The sequence below is a fragment of the Manis pentadactyla genome, chromosome 1, assembly GCF_030020395.1.
Source record: "Manis pentadactyla isolate mManPen7 chromosome 1, mManPen7.hap1, whole genome shotgun sequence".
In the NCBI taxonomy this organism is placed as follows: domain Eukaryota; kingdom Metazoa; phylum Chordata; class Mammalia; order Pholidota; family Manidae; genus Manis; species Manis pentadactyla.
Genome location: NC_080019.1, coordinates 229,920,834 through 229,940,857, shown reverse-complemented (window position 1 = coordinate 229,940,857; position 20,024 = coordinate 229,920,834). Strand labels below are relative to the sequence as shown.

Below are 20,024 nucleotides of genomic sequence, written 5' to 3'. Positions count from 1 at the left end.
GGTGAACAAGTTCTTACATAGTGAATAAGTTCTTACTTGGTGAACAGTGCAAGGGCAGTCATATCACAGAAATTTTTGGTTTTGATCACGCATCATGAACTATAAACAATCAAGTCAGATATGATTATTCGTTTGATTTTTATACTTGATTTATATGTGAATCCCACATTTCTCCCTTATTTTGTTATTATTTTTTTAAATAAAATGCTGAAGTGGTAGGTTGATGCAAGATAAAGGTAGAAAACATAATTTAGTGCTGTAAGAGGGCAAATGTAGATGATCAGGTGTGTGCCTGTAGACTAAGTATTAATCCAGGCTAGACAAGGGCAACAAAACATCCACGAATGCAGAAGATTTCTCTCAAAACAGGGGGGGGGGGTGAGGTTTTAAGCCCCGCCTCTGTTGATCCCCAATTTCTCTCCTGATGGCCCCCCTGCGACTGTGTTTTAAACATGCCCAGAATGGTAAAGGAAACCATGGACAGAGAACTAAAGGAAACCGGGAGAAAAATGTATGAATAAGTGGAGAGTGTCAATAGGAAGATTGTGAAAAGTACAATAGCTGAAAGAAAAATTTAGTGGAAGGTTCAGTAGCAGATTTGACCAGGCTTAAGACGGAATAAAAAATTTAAAGGTAGTGCAATTGAAATTACCCTGTCAGCCAGAAAGAACAAAGGTGAAGAAAAATAAGCAAGGCCTACAGGATATTATCAAATGTACCAACATTCACATTGTGGAGATTCCAGAAGGTGAGCAAAGGAGAAAGGGGCAGGAAAAAAAAATTGAAGATGGTTGAAAAAATGTTATGGTTTTAGCTCTTACATTTAGATCTTTGATCCGTTTTGAGTTAATTTTTGTGTATGGGGTGAGGTTAGCATCTACATTCATTCTTCTGCGTGTGGTTATGCAGTTGTCCCAGCACCATTTGTTGAAGAGACTGTTCTTTTCCCCTTGGAAGGAATTGGCACCTTTGTTGACGTTCAGTTGGCTGTAGATGTGGGGTTTATTTCTGGACTGTTGGTTCTGTTCCCTCTCTGCCTGTCCTTATACCTGTACCCCACAGTGTTTTGATGATTGTAGTCTTTAGTAAGTCCTGAATTCAGGAAGTGTGCATCCTCAACTTGTTCTTCTTTTTCAAGATTGTTTTGTGTATTCAGGGTCTCTTGTAGTTCCATGTGAGTCTGAGGGATGGCTTTTCCATTTCTGCAAAAAAGGCTATTGGAATTATGACAGAGGTCGCATTGTGTCCATAGATCACCTTGGTTATTGACACCTTAATAATATTAAATCTTTCATTCCATGAACATGGAATGTTTTTCTGTTTACTTAAGTCTTCTTTAATTTCTTTCAGCAAAATTTTGTACTTTTCAACATACACGTGTTTTACCTCTTTGATTAAATTTATTCCTTGGTGTTTTCTTTAGATGCTACAGTAAATGGAATTGCTTTCTTATTTGGATTGCTCATTGCCAATGTATAGAAACACAACTGATTTTTGTGTGTTTTTCTTATAGGCTGCAACTTTGCTGAATTTGTTTATTAGTTCTAGTAGCTTTTCTTGTGAGTTCTATGGGATTGTCCATATATAGAATCATGTCGTCTGTGAATAGATATAGTTTACTTCTTTGTAATGTGGGTGCTTTTTTATTTCTTTTTCTTGTGTCTGGCTAGAGGTTCCAGTACAGTATTGTGTAGCAGTGATGAAAGCAGGCGTCCTTGTCATTTTTCCTCATCGTACAAAGAAAGGCTTTCTGTCTTTCACCATTATGTCAGCTGTGGGTTTTTCATGAATGTCCTTTATCATGTTGAGGAAGTTCCTTTCTTATCCTAGCTTTCCGAGTGTTTTTAACATGATGTGGTGTTGGATTTTGTCAAATGACTTCTCTGCATCAATTGAGATGATTGTGTAGCATTTCCCCCCCTTCTTTCCATTCATGTATATATTACATTGACTGTCCTATGCTGAACCACTTGAGATAAATCCTTCTTCAGCCAGCCACTGCTTTTCCAGCTTGGGTGAGTTCCAGGTGCGGCTGAACAGAGATGAGAGGCTTGCATCAAGGCCTTCATGTAACCCCTCACAGGTTAGGGCAGAGAGACGCGGTCATTTGTGAGTTAGGCCTGTTCTGTTCTCTCTGGAACCTGGTAGCAGGGTCCTCAAGACTCGGTGTTCCGGGGAAGGGGATGGGACAAGAGATGCCACAAAGATTTCCTACCATTACTAAGTGCCTTTTTCTTAATCCAGCGTTCACTTGGTTGCTGTAAAACTTTGTTTTCCGTAGTTCCAACAAAGTTGGTTCTGTTGGTTTCTGCATGTTTTTCAATATTTCTGAGGGGTATAGGAGCTTGGAGTTGCCTACTGTGCCATTTTGTTGACATCACTTTCTTCATTTCTTTTTGACTTTTTAAAAATTTCCTCCTTTTTTACCTTTTATTTCTCTTAATGCATCACTGGTTGTGTTAAGACACAGTGTCCTTCTAATTTTGTATTCACTTCTGAAATAATTTTTTCCCTCTTATTTCTATTTCTTTTTTGAGTTCTTCCATCTTTTATAGCATTTTGAAATTGCAATTGATATTTCCTTTTCATGTCTTGAATTATTTTTTTAATGCCTTTTAGCTTCTGAAATAGTTTGCTAAAATTTTTATCTTTTCCCACAGTCTGTCTTTCGTTATTTCTAGGGATGCTATTCTACTCTTCTGTCTCTTTTTTCTTAGAGCAACTGTGTGGGAGGGGACCTTGATATTTTTCTATTGCTCATTTTTATGTGAAATTTGTTTTTCTGACCTTTCAGAAGTCATGATTCAGGATTTCCAATGTCATAGAGCTCCCTCTTGTGTTGGTTTTGTGAAGTGTTCCAAAATATGGTAGCTTCTTTTCCCCTTCCCCGCTTTTATCTGAATCTTTTCTTTCCTTATCTCTTTTGTCCCTGCCCTGCTCAATTTTGGTTCCACACCCAGCAGCTTTTCCTCAGAGTGGAGCCCTGTCCTGGAAAGCAGCCCGATTGGTATAGGCTGATTTTAGGAATTTGTATGATTCAGACTGCTCCAAGCCTTTTTCAGAACTTAAACTCACTTGTTACTGGATTGGGCTAAACTTTTCTCATTTTCAGCTTCTCTTCTCAAATCGCCCAACACACTGTCCAGTGAATACCTGGTGACTATTTTGACGTTCTCCTCAAATCCCTCAAAAGTGCTGTTGCTTCCCTATATGTCTCTGCACAGATGCTAATTTCATGTTGATGTTTTTCCCCGCTCATATTTTGAGGTTCACGTGGACCTTGTTACCTACTTTTGTTGTAAATGGCATTTTGGTTATGCTGTCTTAGTCACTCTGTCTGTTCTCAGGCATGATCCAGGTAGATTAAAAATCTATGATGCAGCATCTACCATCTCTCTGTCATCATCCATTCCACATCACAACTTAAAAACTCCCTTGTATGGGTTTAGAGTTTCTGGCTTCTAACCTATTGCATGTCTACTAGTTTGCGCTTTGTTCTGAAGCTGTAGTTCAAATGTTCCCAATCTAGTGGTGTTTGGCTTTTGCAAAATCTATCAGTGTAGAAAGGGTTGTTCATCATTATAGTGGAAATGATAGTATTTGCAGATTTTAGCAAAGCTGAAGGTGATACAAAATGTATTTATTTATGGAATGAACAGCAGGAACTTTGTGAAGGCCAAAGAGCAAATCATGCAGCCTGTGAAGGGCAGTGCCCCTGTCATTGAAGGTAACGGTAACCAGCAGGAGACAAGGTAGAGAGACTGACTGATGGGGCAGGCACGTCCTTTCAGTCTGAGGTCATGCCTGATTTCTGGGAGCTCAGCATTATTTCAGGGGCATACAAGGGGTTAATTCAAGATACAGCCTGGAAACAGTGAAAGTTGAACTTTGGCCACAAGCTACAGAGGGTTTTAGAAACTCAGGCTGCTTACAGCCTGTTCACTATCAAAGCGAATGAATACCCAGAGGCTAGTGCAAACACTAGAGTTGCTTGGGCATTCCTTAGGCTATTAAGAAATAAAGATAGAGAAGGCTGCAACAAGATTGTTTTTTAAAGATAGCCCAAAGTGATCTCTTTTAAGAAAGAAAAAAAAAAAGCCTGATAGAAGGTTTATCAGTTTAGTGGAGAAAGATACTTCTGGTTTGAAAGTGATAAAGGACCAACTAGCATACCTACTTATGGGAAATGCATCTGGGAAGTGTAAGCGCAGTCCCTTCCTAGTCCCCTGCAGACTAATTGACTTCTTTATACTTTCAGGAACCTAACCTAATAGTAAACAGAATAGTTTTGTATAATATAGACTAAATAATGGCTGATTGTTTCGTAGGATATACAGAGACATTATCTTTTTTTTTTTTAATAAAATTTATATTTCTTTTATCCATGATGTCCTAAACATTTGTTGCTATTGGGAATGTTTTTTTAATTGTATTTTTTTGAGTTGTATATATATATATTTTTTTGTAGATAATTATTTTTTATTGAAGGGTAGTTGACACACAGTATTACATTAGTTTCAGGTGTACAACACAGTGATTCAACATTTATATACATGATAATTCTAGGTACCAGCTATCACCATATCAAGTTGTTACAATATTTTGACTATATTCCTTATGTTATACATTACATCCCAGTTACTTATTTTACAATTGGAAGTGTGTACTTTTTGTGTGTGTGTGAGGGCATCTCTCATATTTATTGATCAAATGGTTGTTAACAACAATAAAATTCTGTATAGGGGAGTCAATGCTCAATGCACAATTATTAATCCACCCCAAGCCTAATTTTCATCAGTCTCCAATCTTCTGAAGCATAACGAACAAGTTCTTACATGGAGAACAAATTCTTACATAGTGAATAAGTTCTTACATGGTGAACAGTACAAGGGCAGTCATCACAGAAACTTTCGGTTTTGCTCATGCATTATGAACTATAAACAATCAGTTCAAATATGAATATTCATTTGATTTTTATACTTGATTTATATGTGGATACCACATTTCTCTCTTTATTATTATTATTTTTAATAAAATGCTGAAGTGGTAGGTAGATACAAGATAAAGGTAGAAAACATAGTTTAGTGTTGTAAGAGAGCAAATGTAGATGATCAGGTGTGTGCCTGTAGACTATGTGTTAATCTAAGCTAGACAAGGGCAATAAAACATCCACGTATGCAGAAGATTTCTCTCAGAACAGGGGGGGTGAGGTTCTAAGCCTCACCTCTGTTGATCCCCAATTTCTCACCTGATGGCCCCCCTGTGACTGTGCCTGTCTTAGGTTGTTCCTCCCTTGAGGATTCTTACCCGCAGAGACATTGTCTTTAATATCAGTCTTTCAAAACAGCCAAGGGCAGAATGTTAAATCATATCAAGGAAAATACTTCTGGAGGGAGTAAACTAATGTGGTCTAGCTATACATAGGTGCAGAGACTTGCGTGGGGGTTAGTGTGGCTGAGAGGGATGACTAAGAATATAGTGGACGTTACAGTGAGTTTGGAAGGGGAACCAGGAGCCAGATAGTGTATTATTGGCTGTAATGCTAAGAACTTTGTGTTTAATCGAAAGTGTTTGGAAGCCATGAGCAGGTTGAGAGCAGAGGAAGAAAGACCAACTAATGTAAATGATGTGTTCCAGCTAACTGGAGGCCAAAGGTACCATGTTGTACTTTGGACAGCAGTATAGACCGAATGTAAAGAACCTGGACTAATGTTGATTTTAATTCTTTTTTTTTTTTCATTTGAAACTTGATGGTTTTAGAGTTATGTAAGAGCTACAAATGTGAGCTGTTGACACACACACGCACACACACACACACACCCTTTCTTATTTTCCAAAGTTGGCTAAACAATGCTGAATCTCATTTTATATATTCTTACCTCTGTTCTCTTTAATATTTAAAACAAAATCTTAGTCACAGCCCATTAAATTGACTTAGTAACACACTAAAGGGTCAGAACTTGCACTTTGGAAACCACTGTAAATCTAGTATAGTCCCTTTATTTGGTTTGCCAGACACACATGACTGAAAATGACCAATCCAGGATCCAAACATTGCCACATTTCCCAAGAATATATTTATTAAAAAAACAAGCTCCCTTACATAGGGTAACAGGAAGTCCCAGTATAGAAATAATTTTGAGGCTAAGTTTCCTACTTGAGTGTTGTCTGTGCTTATCTCCCTACTGTGAAATATTAAGGCCTGTACATTTTCAGTGGACTAGTAAAATATCAACACAGTTTTCTTTATTAATGGGCTGTAATTAAATATACAAGCTGCAAGCCAAAGTAACAGTTGGTCTCTTTTGAATTATAAACACAGAATAAGTCATATATAGGCAGACTGGTGGTCTTTAGATTGTCACCCACGAATTAATGAAAAGAAAGGTCATTTTCATATTTTCTGAAATTGCTTATTCTTTTGTTGTGTTTCAATTTGGAAAAGAGCTTGGAGGAGGAGTGAAGGATAAATGAAACATAAAGGTCAGTATGAAATCATGGGGAAAATGGCCCTTTTCGCTATATTATTTGAATCCTTGCTTCTGTGTTCCTGGCCCTGTGGCCTTTGGAAAGATACTTGCCTCCGCTTGCTTTTCTCATTTAGACGTGGAGGTAATATCCGTATCCTAGCTTTAATGTGAAGGTTACATGAGGGCCTGTTGGTATAACATGTATTTTAATAAATATTAGGGTGGTTTTTTTTGTCCTTTCTTCCTTATGAAGAAATTCAGGGGAAATACATTGCTAGAATAAGCAGGGTTGGAGAGTAATGCCAAGAGACAGGTACATCTTTTTCCCTGGTTATTCTCTTCCTGGTCAGTCTGCTGTGTATGATCCCAGTTGTTCTAACTTCTTTTAAGACAGGTAAGTGGTAAATAAGTAGGCTTCCTGTGCCTCCTATTACTACCTCTTCTCTCTTTAAAGAGGGAAGATTACCCAAGTGTTGAAAGGCATGTTTGGAGGTCAGGAAATAGTTTCTCCATAGTCGATTCCAGGGTTTTAGCTTCTAGTGGCTCTGGGCTGCTTTATTACAAAGGAGTTACTGAAGATGCGCTGGTGCTGATACCAAATGTGTCAGCTAGCTTATAGCTATTAGAGATAGGCCTTCCTGAAACCACTTTCCTTGCCTGCAGAATAAATACTTCCTGTGATTTAGCTCAGGCATCTTAGGAGCAAAGTTCCAAAGAGTAAGGTGGAGACAGAATTAGAATTTTGTCTGGTTGGCTTTTTTTTTATTAACAACTTTATTGAGATATAATTCATAAACCATGAAATCCACCCTTTTAAACTGTACAATTCAGTGGGTTTTAGTATATTCACAGAGTTATGCAGCCATCACCACAATTTGATTTTGGAACATTTTGATCATCTCCAAAGAGTACCCATTAGCAATTATTGTCCATCACCAACTTCCTCTCCACCTCCTACCCCAGCCCTCTTGCCCTCAGCCCGTCAGCCCCTTGCAATCACTGATGTGTTTTTTATCCCCATGGATTTGCTTATTCTGGATACTTCATATAAATGAAATTACATAATATATGTCTTTTTGTGGCTAACTTCTTTTACTTAGCATAATGTTTTAAAAGTTACTCCACATTGTGACATGAATCAATACTTCATTCCTTTTTATTGCTCAGTAATATAACATCGTGTGAATATACTACATTTTGTTTACCCATTCATCAGTTGGTGGACATTGGGGTTGTTTCTACTTTGGGGCTATTATGAATAGTGCTGCTCTGAGCATTCATGTGCAAGTGTTTGTGAGGACAGACATATGTTTTCAGTTCTCTTGAGTTATACCTTGGAGTGGAATTGCTGGGTCATGTGCTAACTTTATGTTTAACATTTTGAGGACCTTATAAACTGTTATCCAAAGTGATTATACCATTTTGTCTAGTGGGATTCTAAATCACCCCATTTCAGTGTTCTAATTTCATATAGGTTGAAGGTAAACCTTAGTGAAACAAGTGGTTTGAATTGATAGGGGAAAATTTGCAAACACTGCTTTACAAAGTTAGAAGTACTTTTCTTAAAAGTAGGTTTGGAATTATTACTATTAATCTTTGCCTCTTTTTTGTTTGTTTGCTTTTGTTTTTGCAGTTTTATCTCCAAGACACTAAAAGTAGTAATGGTACCTTTATAAATAGCCAGAGATTGAGTCGAGGTTCTGAAGAAAGTCCACCATGTGAAATTCTTTCTGGTGACATTATCCAGTTTGGGGTTGATGTAACGGAGAACACACGGAAAGGTACGGGTATGGATCAATTTTTCCTATTATTTCTCTTTCAAAGTATTTTTTTTTAATTCTGTTATTATTTCATGTTTGTAAAAGCAATTTAAATACATTAAATTTAAACATTAAATGCAGTGAACATTTAAAGTCTCTCATTTCCTCTGTTGCTTTTCCAAAATTTTAAATTCAGAACTGTCAAGGGATGTATATTTTCAACACCATATGAAAGCATGGGGCGCTCCTGTGTCAGGTAGGAAGCATCTGGCTGCAGTGCCAGCATACCCAGCTAGCAGGACCTTGGACCATCAGGGGATTGTTGTCGACAGGAAGTGTGGAGGCAGGTTGGTTCCGACTTTGTTTGCTTAGCTCGATGACATTATCAGGAATCCAGGGACTTACTCTTCTTCCATTTTGCTGCCCTTAAACTGTTGGTTTCTTCTGCTTTTGCCTGGTCTTAGCTTTCGCTTGTTGCCTCCATGGTCAAAGGATGATGGCTACAGCCCAAGACATTGTTTTCCTCACACCAGTGTCCTAGGCAAAAAGTATAAAAGGGGACAAAATGTCCTGTGTGGCTCTCTTTCTATGTTGAAAAAGTAGTCTTTTGTAGAACCCTCCCAGCGGATTTCTCCTTTTGTCCCATTGACCACATGGGTAGGTCACATATATAGCTACCTGTAACCACAAAGGAACCTGGGAAGTTGCTTACCTGGCAGACGGAATCAGGAGATCCATAAGTGGCATTGATCATTTATGATTTATCCCTTCTGGTTGTGTGTGCAGAGTTCTGTAGGCAGCTAATAACCTATCACAGATATAAAAATTACATGTATCAGTTTTTGAAACTAGAAGTTCTCTAGCTAAATAAATGTAGATTGTTTTTATTTTTACAATTCTGAAGCTTCCCGGCTCTACCTAGTTCACTGTCTACTTTATTACCATGAAATTGTATGGCTGAATCATAAAATGAAATGAATAGGAACCAAAAGTATGCAGTTCCACTGTCTTAGTTTAATTTGGAAGGTGGAACCAGGTGGGAAGTTTCTCCTGTTTGGTTCCTGAACTTGCTCTGATATGGTGATGCCCTGAGTCATCGGTCTCTGATGTATTTCACAGTAGACATGGGAGTGGGGGGCAGTGATGCTGTTGTGTGTGTGCATGTGCACTTACACATATCAGTTTACATACTTTAACTGGTGTCACAACTGCAATTTAATTTTTACTGGGTTTTGTTGGCCTCAAGAGAGTTAGGTTTTCATATTTGAATTTGGGTAGGGCCAGAGTCTTAGTAATTTCCATTTACAATTGTAAAATAGAAAAGGAAATTTGTATTTTGATGTAACATACTGAGTACTCTTTACTAAGAGAACTCACCCTATGTGTGACTATACTGGGAACAGCTGTAGTGGACCCTCTAACATCTGCTGTGGCCATGGCATACCTCCTCTGGTACTAAGTCATTCAGCAAACGTTTACTTAGCCCCAGCTGGGAGTCACCCACAGAGAAGACAGAGAGCCGGATTACACAGACTTTCTCTCCAAGGAATGTCCTTCTCCTGGGCTTGCATTTCCCAGAGAGAATTAATAGGTGTTAATTGATAAAAGAATTAGGGAATCAAATATATTTAGAAAATGCTTAGTTAATCAAAGGTAAGCAGGGCTTCTCAGAGCTTTTAAAATGCTAACATATACGCAGATCTCCAAGGGGTAGCAGGATGAAGGATGAGGCCCAACAGGGAGGGAGGAGCCCAGTGGTTCATGGCCATAATTGCTTTGTTAGGCAGAGGATTTAGAGGACTGTCGTTCTTCATCTGTGTTAGCACTTTTCATATAATAAATTCGTGAAAACTAATATTGAGTAAACTGTGCTAAATTTCTTAAGTTTAATGTGCATTACCAGGTGATAATCATATTACTTCGTATTGATAGTATCATCTTGGTGATTCATGGGGCTGATCACTTAAGTTACCTTCATAGAAATGAATTAGTTCTACTCTTCAAAGTTAGTTTTATTGAGGTATAATTTACTTGCAACACTAGTTTTGCACGTACAATTTACTGAGTTGTGATAAATGTGTGCGATCACGTTAGCACCGCTCCTGTAATCATGAGGCAGTATATTTTCATCATCCTGTATTAGTTTTCCTTTAGAGTTTGGTAAACTAAATAAATAACCCTTTGACCCCTGGAAAACATGATAACTAAAGAATAGAGAAATAAGAAACCATCAACCTTTAAACCAGCAAAAACATCTTTTCCTGTAAAACCCACGCAAAGAGAAGCCCCATATGAGTGCTGCTTTTGGGGGGTTTTGTCACTTGAAATCTTCAGCAGGAAAAGGAGGAAGTAAGAAGCAGCTGTAAGAAGCTGCCGCAGAGTGACTGGTGTGATGTTCTGTAGAGATACTTGGGGGAGGAGGAAGAAACAACCAGCAAGGAGACAAAATCAGCATTTCAGTACTGAACTGGAACCCTCAACTCGAGTTCTAGCAAATCGCTCTGACTCTTAACAGCAGAGTCCTGGAAGCAGTTACACCTGCCTGAGGTCTTGGTTGTCTCCGTCGTGAAGTGGGGAATTGAATGGCGTACTCCGAGCTGTGTTAGGTGGAACTTTCGAGTTTTGTGAGGTGTGGGTAGGAGTTACAGGTTGGGGACAGGAGAATTAGGACTAAGAGCCAAATTTGAAACTGGGGAATAGTTGGACTTGGTTCCTAATGCCAGCTGACAGGGAAGAAAGTGCACTTCCCCTCCCCCCAGTCATATTTCCATAGATCCCACTGACCTTTTACTGACTGGTGTGATAGTACTGGAGGTTAGGACACTTTTCGAAGCAATTCCATCTGTGATTCTACCTTGCCATTGTGATTCATTATGGATGTGGATGAGTTTTTCCAGGGGAATGAATATTGCCATTAAACCACCAGATTTATTTTCTTTCCCAGAAGTTACTACATTTAAGATAAAATTCCTGTTCATATATGAGAGGGACGAAGGTTTGTATTTTTAAACAATTATTTTATACATCTTATTTGTTTGTTTTGACCAGTTACCCATGGGTGTATTGTTTCCACAATAAAACTTTTTCTACCAGATGGTATGGAAGCCCGGCTCCGCTCAGAGTGAGTATAATTTAGTATTGTGAACCTTTCGTATTAATTAGCTTGGTTAATAATATTCTAGGTGACGATGTACTGTTACTGCTTTAGGCTCATTCTAATAATGTCAGTAAATTGATGTAGTGCTTTTGTAATATATTTCAGTTTAATTGCTTTTCTCATTGGTTGCAATTCTAGTTAATTATAATTTACTGGATAATAATGTGTAAGGAGGCACACATTATTTTGTTTCCAAATTTAACTTTATTATTTCTACTTTGGTGGATAATTGTTTTCCAAAATATTTGGGCTATGTGAGTTATTGGTGAGTGATAACTGTATTCAGTTTAATCTGTATTTAATTAATATAGGACTTCTTAGACTATGATTGCCTCGAAGTTAATGCCAGTGTCGCAATCTTACTGGACCCTGAAAGATGCTGATATAGTTAGTAGCATATTCTGGTGGGAGTTTTTAGAGGGATTTTCCCATGCTGTACTTTTTTTTTTTAATGAAGCCATGAAAAGATCACTTAGAGGAGGAAAAACCTGAAAGGCAGAATTACTCACAGAATGTAAATGTTAAACCTAAACCTAAGTACATTTTGATCTTGTGTTTCGCAGATGATCTTAGGAAGTTTTAGGGGAAGCTAAACAATCTTTACTTCAGCATTGTTTTATTTCAGGGAAAACCTTGAATATGCTAGAAGCTTGTTTCTATAGCTAATGTGGTAGTTTCTGTCCTTCAGAAACAGAGAAGAAAGGTCTGAGGATGGGAGGCTGAGAGAAAGAATAAGTTGAAGGCATAGTGGAGTAGTCAGTAGGGAAGAGAGAAGGAAAAATGAAAGCAAAGAGGCCCTCTTATTATATGGTGGCTCATGCTTTCATTAGAACTATAATATATTATGCTTCAGTTAGAAGCTGCCCGTTGTTTTATTTTTTAAGCTTTAAGGAGATCTGAAGCAAAGCAGAAAATTTAAAATATTTTTAATTTAAAATAGTCTGTTTCCTGTTCAAAATTACAGTTTGATTATTTAAAGTATACAGTTAACTTTGGAAGCTTTAATGTGACTTAGTATTTTTAGTCAAAAGTTAAGGCTTTAAAAATAACAGTAACTCATTAATCAATGAATGACATGTGGCTTTCTAAAGACTTTGAGCTTTGTATTGATAATGATCGTTTTCTTTCATGGAGTTAAAAGCTTTGAGCAGTTACATAAGGGTCATCTGTGTTCTCAGGTCCCATCTAGTAGGGCATGTGAATTTTTTTAAAGACTTATTTCAGTGAGTCGTTGTCCCTATCCCTCTTGTTTCCCAAATGCTTTTCATTGTATGTAATTTGGCTGACTTTCTGGAGGAGATGGATTTTGAACAGGCATTCTCCAGAGCTGAGGGAAGATCAGAACGGTCCTTAGAGTAGGATAGGCCAGTTCAAAACCCAACTCCACCTGTTCTGTGACTTGATCAGGCATCCCTGTTCTCATGTGAAAAATGAAAATAACAATAGTACCTAATAAATAGTACCTGTTTCTACCTATTGAGTGAAAATTTTATGAGGAGGATTAAGCAAGATTGTGCACTTACAGAGTTTAGCATGGTACCTGGCATAAATAAGCACATGATAAACATTAGCTGTTTTTGTAATTGTTAATCTAATGTGTTTTAGCAATTAAGATGCTTTTTTGGGGTATGTCAGAATGGTTAGAGGTAAAGGTACATTGTGTACATAGCATTTAGTGCTCTTAAGGTCTTAAGTAGCTCGTTCCCAAAAAGCTGATTGGTTTTTCTTCCTTGATTTTTATTCTGTTGCACAAGTAATTTTGAAATTTTAAGAAGCAGGAAGAAGTTGCCCATAATCCCACCATTCTAACACTAAATAACACTTTTCCTGTTCCACAGTCCTTTGATTCATATGAACTTTTCCCATAATTCAAACAAAATACATCTATATTCAAGATAGTTTTTGTAAGATACAAATGCACATATCATGTATGAAATATTTTCTGGGATTTTTAATCTTTTTAACCAGATTTTCACAAGATACAGATTTTGTGCTTGGGTCACTAAGAAAACTGGATTTTGAAAAACTTCCATTAATACCACTTGCGTCCATTTAACATTCCTTAAGTTCATTTCCTATGTGTGCATATCTACAGAGAAAAAGGTATAAACCCCAAATCTGGGTGCTGACAGTGGATAATTTTTATTTATTTCTTCATCCTTTACACATTTCCCATAATCAGTATGTACTACTTGTACAGTCAAGAAAAAGCAACTTATGCCTAAAATGTCTATTCCATATTTATGGGGTAGAGAAGAAGAACTAAAGTTGTATGTAATTTTTTAAACCTTTATTTAGCACCAGCTTTGTTAGGGCCTTGTGTTAGGTTCTGGGGATGCAGAGGCGAATTGGTTGCAGCACCTGAGAACACGGATGTGAAACTGAAGAGGTAGAGTAGCACTTTATGAGGCCCCAAGGCAATTAGTACCAATTAATACCGTCTGTCTCCTGCTGAGTTGGGTTTCATACTACATCGAAGCTTTCAGCTGTTAGTGTGCGAGCCGGCTGGGTGGAGAAGGGTGGTGCTTCTGTCCTGATAAGCTGAAGTTCTTCTCCACTAGAGCAAATTTCCAATTAGAGCCTTCTTTCCAGTAGAACTTCATTTTTAAGACTTTCTGTATAAGAATATTTGATTTAAAAGAACTTAATTTGCACATTCCAAAATTTAAAGTGGATAATTTAAGTATTGCTTCCTTTCCATATAGAAGTTCTTATAACCAAGGAATTCATCATAGCCCTCATTAAGTACTGAATCCTCAAAGAACATTTAATACACTTCGCATTTTGAATTTATGTTTAGACATATGTATAAAAGGTAGGCTTGCATATTTATTACCTTGTTTTCTAAGAATTCTATACATTTGTAAAGGATTGAAAAGTAATTCACATTCCTTTAATTGCCTTTAATGAAAGCAAGTGTATCAACTTTGGGTTCAAGATGTTGTGGTACTGTTGTACTATTTCTTCTCCTGTCAGGAAATTAGATAAAAATTCTAAATTTTACTTTCCAGTGTCATCCATGCTCCATTACCAAGTCCTGTGGACAAAGTAAGTTGCTAATGATTATTTTTTCCAAACTGACTTATCTATATTGCCTTGGAAAATAAATGTTTGTTTTTGTTTTTAATATGCTTTACATAGAAATGTATTTTTCTTTTGTAACAAAATATAGAGAGTGCATATAGGTATGTAGTTACTGTAGTCTTCTGATCTTCAGTAACTGGAGAATTTAGGGTGGATGTTTCTTGGGAAAAAGCCTTTGTTATCTTAAGTGAATGGCAGACTGTGTAGAGCGGGAGTATTTGTTTTGTGCCTAGCCAGAGGTAAGAAGTACTAGTTACTACTTTTTCTTCTGGAATACAGCTCTGTCTAAAAATGTTTACTAAAGCTTTCTGGCCAAATAGTTCACTCAATGTCTATCTACACATGGAAATAACACAGAAATATGGGCTTATAGAAATTGCTCTTTTGTTGTCCTTAAAAAATCAATTTTTACCCTGTTTGGTCAGAAACTTTGCAATGATTCCTTGTTAGAAGATATTTTTTCTTTCATTGAGAAATAACGGTGTATTAAACCATTATAGATAGCATTGCTAAATAGGAAAAAAACACATCTTTTGTATCTTGACATTAATGTAGATGTTGAGTTTTCTTAGAGCAATAACTAAAGTAAATATTAGGAAAAATATTTTACTTTTTTTTCTTCCATTTGGATAAAGAATGAAAGCCTGCCAGAAGTTGACGTTCTCTGTTAGATTCCTTTTTTTAGAAGTTAAGTGGTTAATTATCAACTTCAGCAATACCAAGAATTATTTCAGAAGCAAATAATGAACTGGCTGATTTGGACTAATGCTTAAAAATAATGCCACCTCTCTGTCTTCTAGTTAGCATATTAGTATAAATATACTTTCTCAGCTTAGTAAAGAATGATACTGTAAACATTAACAAGTTAACCATATGCATGGTAGTGTTGAGGATCTGGGTAAATGTTATAGCAACCTACTAGTGTCCCCCCACCTTTTATTTTTTGGAATAGTGCCATGGTTCTATATTCCACACCTGAGCAAAACCCCTTATAGAAGGTATTTATTCTGATACTCTTGAGTTCTAAGCATTTTGACTGTGATTTGTAATGTTTAAACACCATTATTTCCCATCTTTTTCTTCATAAAACCTACCTGTAGTTTAAAGAAGAAAAAAACCTGACAAACCTTATTTTTATTGACTCTGTCCATTGGGCAAAATGTTACATTTCATGTTCTGCCTCTCCCCACAAATCCCCAAACACACCCCCATCATAAAAATCACTACTTGTAAATGAACTGTGACTTGTTGACATACTGAAGAACTTTTTAACAATGAATTTTAAAGGGGAAAATGTAGATCTATTGATTTAGAAGGTATTGTTTCTGGATTAAGATAGGGCTGATTGCCTTTGTGCTAGAAATTTGTGATTTGGTTTATCAAGGAATGTTCTCACGAGTAGCATTCACTTTAGCACCGTCGTACATCTCAAGCAGGTCAGCATGATGTATACCATTTACAAATTCTGGACATGGGACAGAAACATTCTGAAAACTAAAGGAACTGGTTCATAAGAAAAATAACTTATATTTTACATATTTCAGTAAATAGGCATTTCAAGGACTTGGTTTAGCTTTAATGTCTTCTATAAATACTTTGCTTAGCTCTTGATGCTGTGTCGTTCTGTTTCCAGGTTGCTGCTAACACTCCAAGTATGTACTCTCAGGAACTATTCCAGCTTTCTCAGTATCTACAGGTAAAGTAAATCTTGAGAATTCTTAGTTTAAAAGTAGAATTAGTAACTTAGATTTGATTTTCTAATTCAGAAGAACAGACTAAAGAAATCTGGCTGGGTACAAATACAAAAGTTTAAAAAGGGTTAAAAACAGGTCCTATGAAAAAAGAATGAAAAGGATCAGGATTGTTAATCCTACAGAAGGTAAGGTTCTGTACAAGAGAAGTTATTTTCGTCAAATATGGCGAAGTTCCAAAATAGTTCTTTATCCAAAGATGACTTTTAAATAAAATTGAGCCCTGACAGAATTTGGTTGTTTAATATAATAACAATAGCAAATAATTACATAGCACTTACTATATGCCAGACTCTAGTCTAGCCCTTTATCTCTGTTAAAACATTTAATCCTTACAACAATCCTATAAGGTGCATATTTTATTCCCATTTTTATAGATGGAGTCCTGAGGGACAGGAAGGTTATGTAATTTACAAATACCACACAGCTAGTATGTGATAGGGCTGGATTTGAACCCAGGCAGTCCGACAGCAGAGTCTATGCCCTTCCCTACTGTGCTGTGCTGCTGGGTCTAAGGGAAGATTTCTTGGTGGGGCAGATGCTTGGAATGGGCTCCTGAAGAAGTTAATGCCTATTTAAAGAGTCATGCAAATCTCTAAAAAGGAAACAGGGCTTTTTTTCCTGATTTTGGGAGATTTAGGCTGGATTATGGTTCTTACAGTTCTGGTGAGGGACATGATTAAGGAAACCCTCAATCAGTTAAGAGATTGAGGTTTTTATCTTGGCTCTGCTGCTCAGCTGGTGCTGTGACCTTGGGTGAGTCCTTTACATATAATCCCCAGTCCCTACATTCTTTTATAGGAACTAACCACTAAGAGAGCTCTACCTTAGTTAAGAATGCACACATCTGTGAAAATTACCAGTGTATTAAATCAGACCTTATCTTCCACTGGGCTTAAAGAGAAAAGCAGTTTTACACACTTGCAGTTTGGTAGAGTATTTAAAATAAAAGCATAGACCCTAGCCAGAGTTCCTGGACTCGATCTGTGGCTTTACCTTCTGATATGTTGGGAAAGTTGTTTAACCCTTTTGTGCCTCCTTTTTTTCATCTGTGATATATTTATAATAATAGCACTTAACCTTGAAGAATTGTGAAGAGTAAATGAATTAACATATGTAAAGTACCGAGTGCCTAGCACATAGAATGTATGCCATTAAAAAAATGTTACTATTGTTTACCATTCAGTAGGAAGGGATGTTAATTGGCCTACATCTCTTATTTTTAGAGGTAGAAAAAAACTTTGAGATTAATCTGGCCTGACCTTTGTATTTCATGTGAGAAATACGGGGCTCATCTCAGTACAGTGATTTCCCAGGGCTATAATTTATAGTTACAAATCATCATGGACTGTGAATGTAATGCCTGACACTCCAATACTCTTCCTAGGATTTTTGTCAGTTCTTTGAATATTCATGGTAGACATGTAATTTTTTGAGAGATCAGACCACACTGTCTTTTCTGTATACATCTTTTTGAATTGCTAAAGTTCTAATGTAAATTGTAAACCTTCTGAATAAAAACAAATAGTTATGTTTCATACTGTAGAATTAAAAGCCCATTCCTGGAAGAACTAGATTTCCATTAGGATGTGGTGTCTTATTGACTGTGAAACTCTAAAAGGAATTGAGTAAAAAAGGTGAAATTACACCATCTAGTGGAAATAGTGATTGGTTGGTGGTTTTGTTTTTAAATAAAACTTCTTGTAGCATTTGTGTAATTTCCTGGATATTAGGAATGTTTCAGAAGCTTAAAATAAACTTGGCAACTAGTATCTTTTAAATGTAAGCTATGTTTTAGTGTAGGTTCTGGGATGGTATGGCTTTTATTAGATTCCTTAATCTATACTTGAGAATTACATTAAAACCCAGTACCTCCAGCTCTATAATTAGACCAGATTTTCCCCTAATCATTATTTATCAAGGATGTGGAAAGCAATAAGTGTACTCTCTAAACCTCAAGTAGTGTCTCTGAAGCATACATTTCTCTGTTGAGGCGGCTCAGAGGTATTAGGGTAGAGAGTTTTCTTCTTTGGATAAGGACAGGAATAGAAGAAAGTAAAATTTAAAAGATGTGCCAGAACCACAACTGAATGCAGTGTGAGCATTTTCACCTTGACTTCCAGTGAAGGAGACCCTTTTAACAGCTATCAAATGTTAACGAGTGACCTACAGACAACACTTTGCTTCCCAATGTCTTGCTCTGTAAAAACACTCCTTTGGAGTTGCCAAACAGTTACATAAATCCTTGTCCCCCCACCCCCACCCCCCTTAATTACATTGAACCAGCACTTGTGGACTCTCATTTATTTTTGCTGTATTTGATTGCTGCTAAGTGGTATACAGTCGCAGAGAGAATCAGAACACAAAAATACAGTGGCTGTGAGAGTAAAGCAGTCTCTCTCTTTTTAAATATAGATATGTATACATACATAATATTTTTAAAAGGAAACATTAAGATATTTTTATTTTAGATGTCATACCCTTGGCGCTAAACCATTAAGAAATATCTTTTTCTACTAACCAGATTGTTCTGGCTTAGTTTGAATGAGTTTGTTCTGAGATAGATAGATGGATATGTATATATTTGTAAAATATGTGTATATATAAAATGCAGGGTTAAAACATTTGTTGGATTCTTCTACTTTAGGGTTTTGGTTTGTTTTTAGCTCACTCTTGTGAATTATGAGTAAAAAAAACAAAAACAGGTGACTTGTTTTCTGTTTTAAGGTAAGTCGCAGCTGAAACACCCCTAACAATACTAACAGCCCAACAAATGAAGCCGATTTGAGGTGGCCTATGTATATTTTGTCAAGTAGATTAATCAGCTTTGAAAGTAAGATTGCAAAGTGGGGTGTAATGTGAGGATATTTTCAGAGTGTGCTAAAAATTGATTCGTTCTTCAAAGGAATCACGCTGAGCTTATTAGACTCTCTCTTGTGATTTATATTATTAGGAGGCCTTACATCGGGAACAGATGCTGGAACAGAAGTTAGCCACGCTCCAGCGGCTACTGGCCATCACCCAGGAGGCTTCAGATACCAGTTGGCAGGTATGCCAGCTGCCTTTATATGCAAGAACACTCAAGTTAGTTTCATCTCCCTTAGATGTTGATTAAACTAAAACTAAAATTTTGTAGCAAAGGCAAAATTATTTCCTAATTAACAAATAATTTAGAATTTAACCTTTTATAATGGATGTTAATCAATTTTATGATTTTATATCTTTTTTTGGCAATAGCAACTTTTGATGTATGTATTTTTTTTTAATTACCCTGGGAATTTATTTACTTTTAATTTTTCTTCCTTCAACAGGCTTTAATAGATGAAGATAGACTCTTATCACGGTTAGAAGTTATGGGAAACCAATTACAGGCATGCTCCAAAGTAAGTATTAATCTCAAGTACATAAAGAAATGTGCATAGTTTTTTATGTACTGTCATTTCCTCAACTGTCATTTTGAGTATGTGCTAAGACATTTATACATTTTCGCCATTCTTTTAAATCTTTTTGTCATTATGGGAAATTTTAAGCATGCATATAAGAAGAAAGAACTGTATAGTGAATACCCTAGTACCTAGGCCTTTTTCTTCTTTCCATTGCCACTGATGTTTGTTGGAAAAACTGGGTCATTTGTCTTCTATGATTTCCCTCAATCTGGATTGTTATTTAAACACTACTCTGAGTCCTCCTCCAACACCATAAACTAGTGGTTTCATCTAGAGACTTGATCTGATTTAGGTTGAATTTCATTTCCAACAATACTCCATAGAGTATAGACATACTCCAAAGTATGTCTTGCTTT

At 36.6% G+C, this 20,024-nt stretch overlaps 1 protein-coding gene across 37 annotated transcripts in view; it reads left to right on the top strand.

Moving 5' to 3' along the window:
* SLMAP (sarcolemma associated protein) overlaps nucleotides 1-20,024 on the top strand; it is a 120,845-nt gene that overhangs the window by 52,120 nt on the left and 48,701 nt on the right. For 21 of the 37 annotated variants that reach the window (XM_036878552.2, XM_036878553.2, XM_036878542.2 and 18 more), the window contains exons 2-7: nucleotides 8,104-8,251; nucleotides 11,279-11,351; nucleotides 14,399-14,435; nucleotides 16,105-16,167; nucleotides 19,176-19,271; nucleotides 19,534-19,605. In XM_036878552.2, the coding sequence (XP_036734447.2) occupies nucleotides 8,104-8,251; nucleotides 11,279-11,351; nucleotides 14,399-14,435; nucleotides 16,105-16,167; nucleotides 19,176-19,271; nucleotides 19,534-19,605 (489 nt within the window). Of the gene's footprint in view, nucleotides 1-8,103; nucleotides 8,258-11,278; nucleotides 11,352-14,398; nucleotides 14,436-16,104; nucleotides 16,168-19,175; nucleotides 19,272-19,533; nucleotides 19,606-20,024 lie in introns of all 37 variants that reach the window. The other 16 variants (XM_036878548.2, XM_036878541.2, XM_057508397.1 and 13 more) reach the window with 1 other exon arrangement.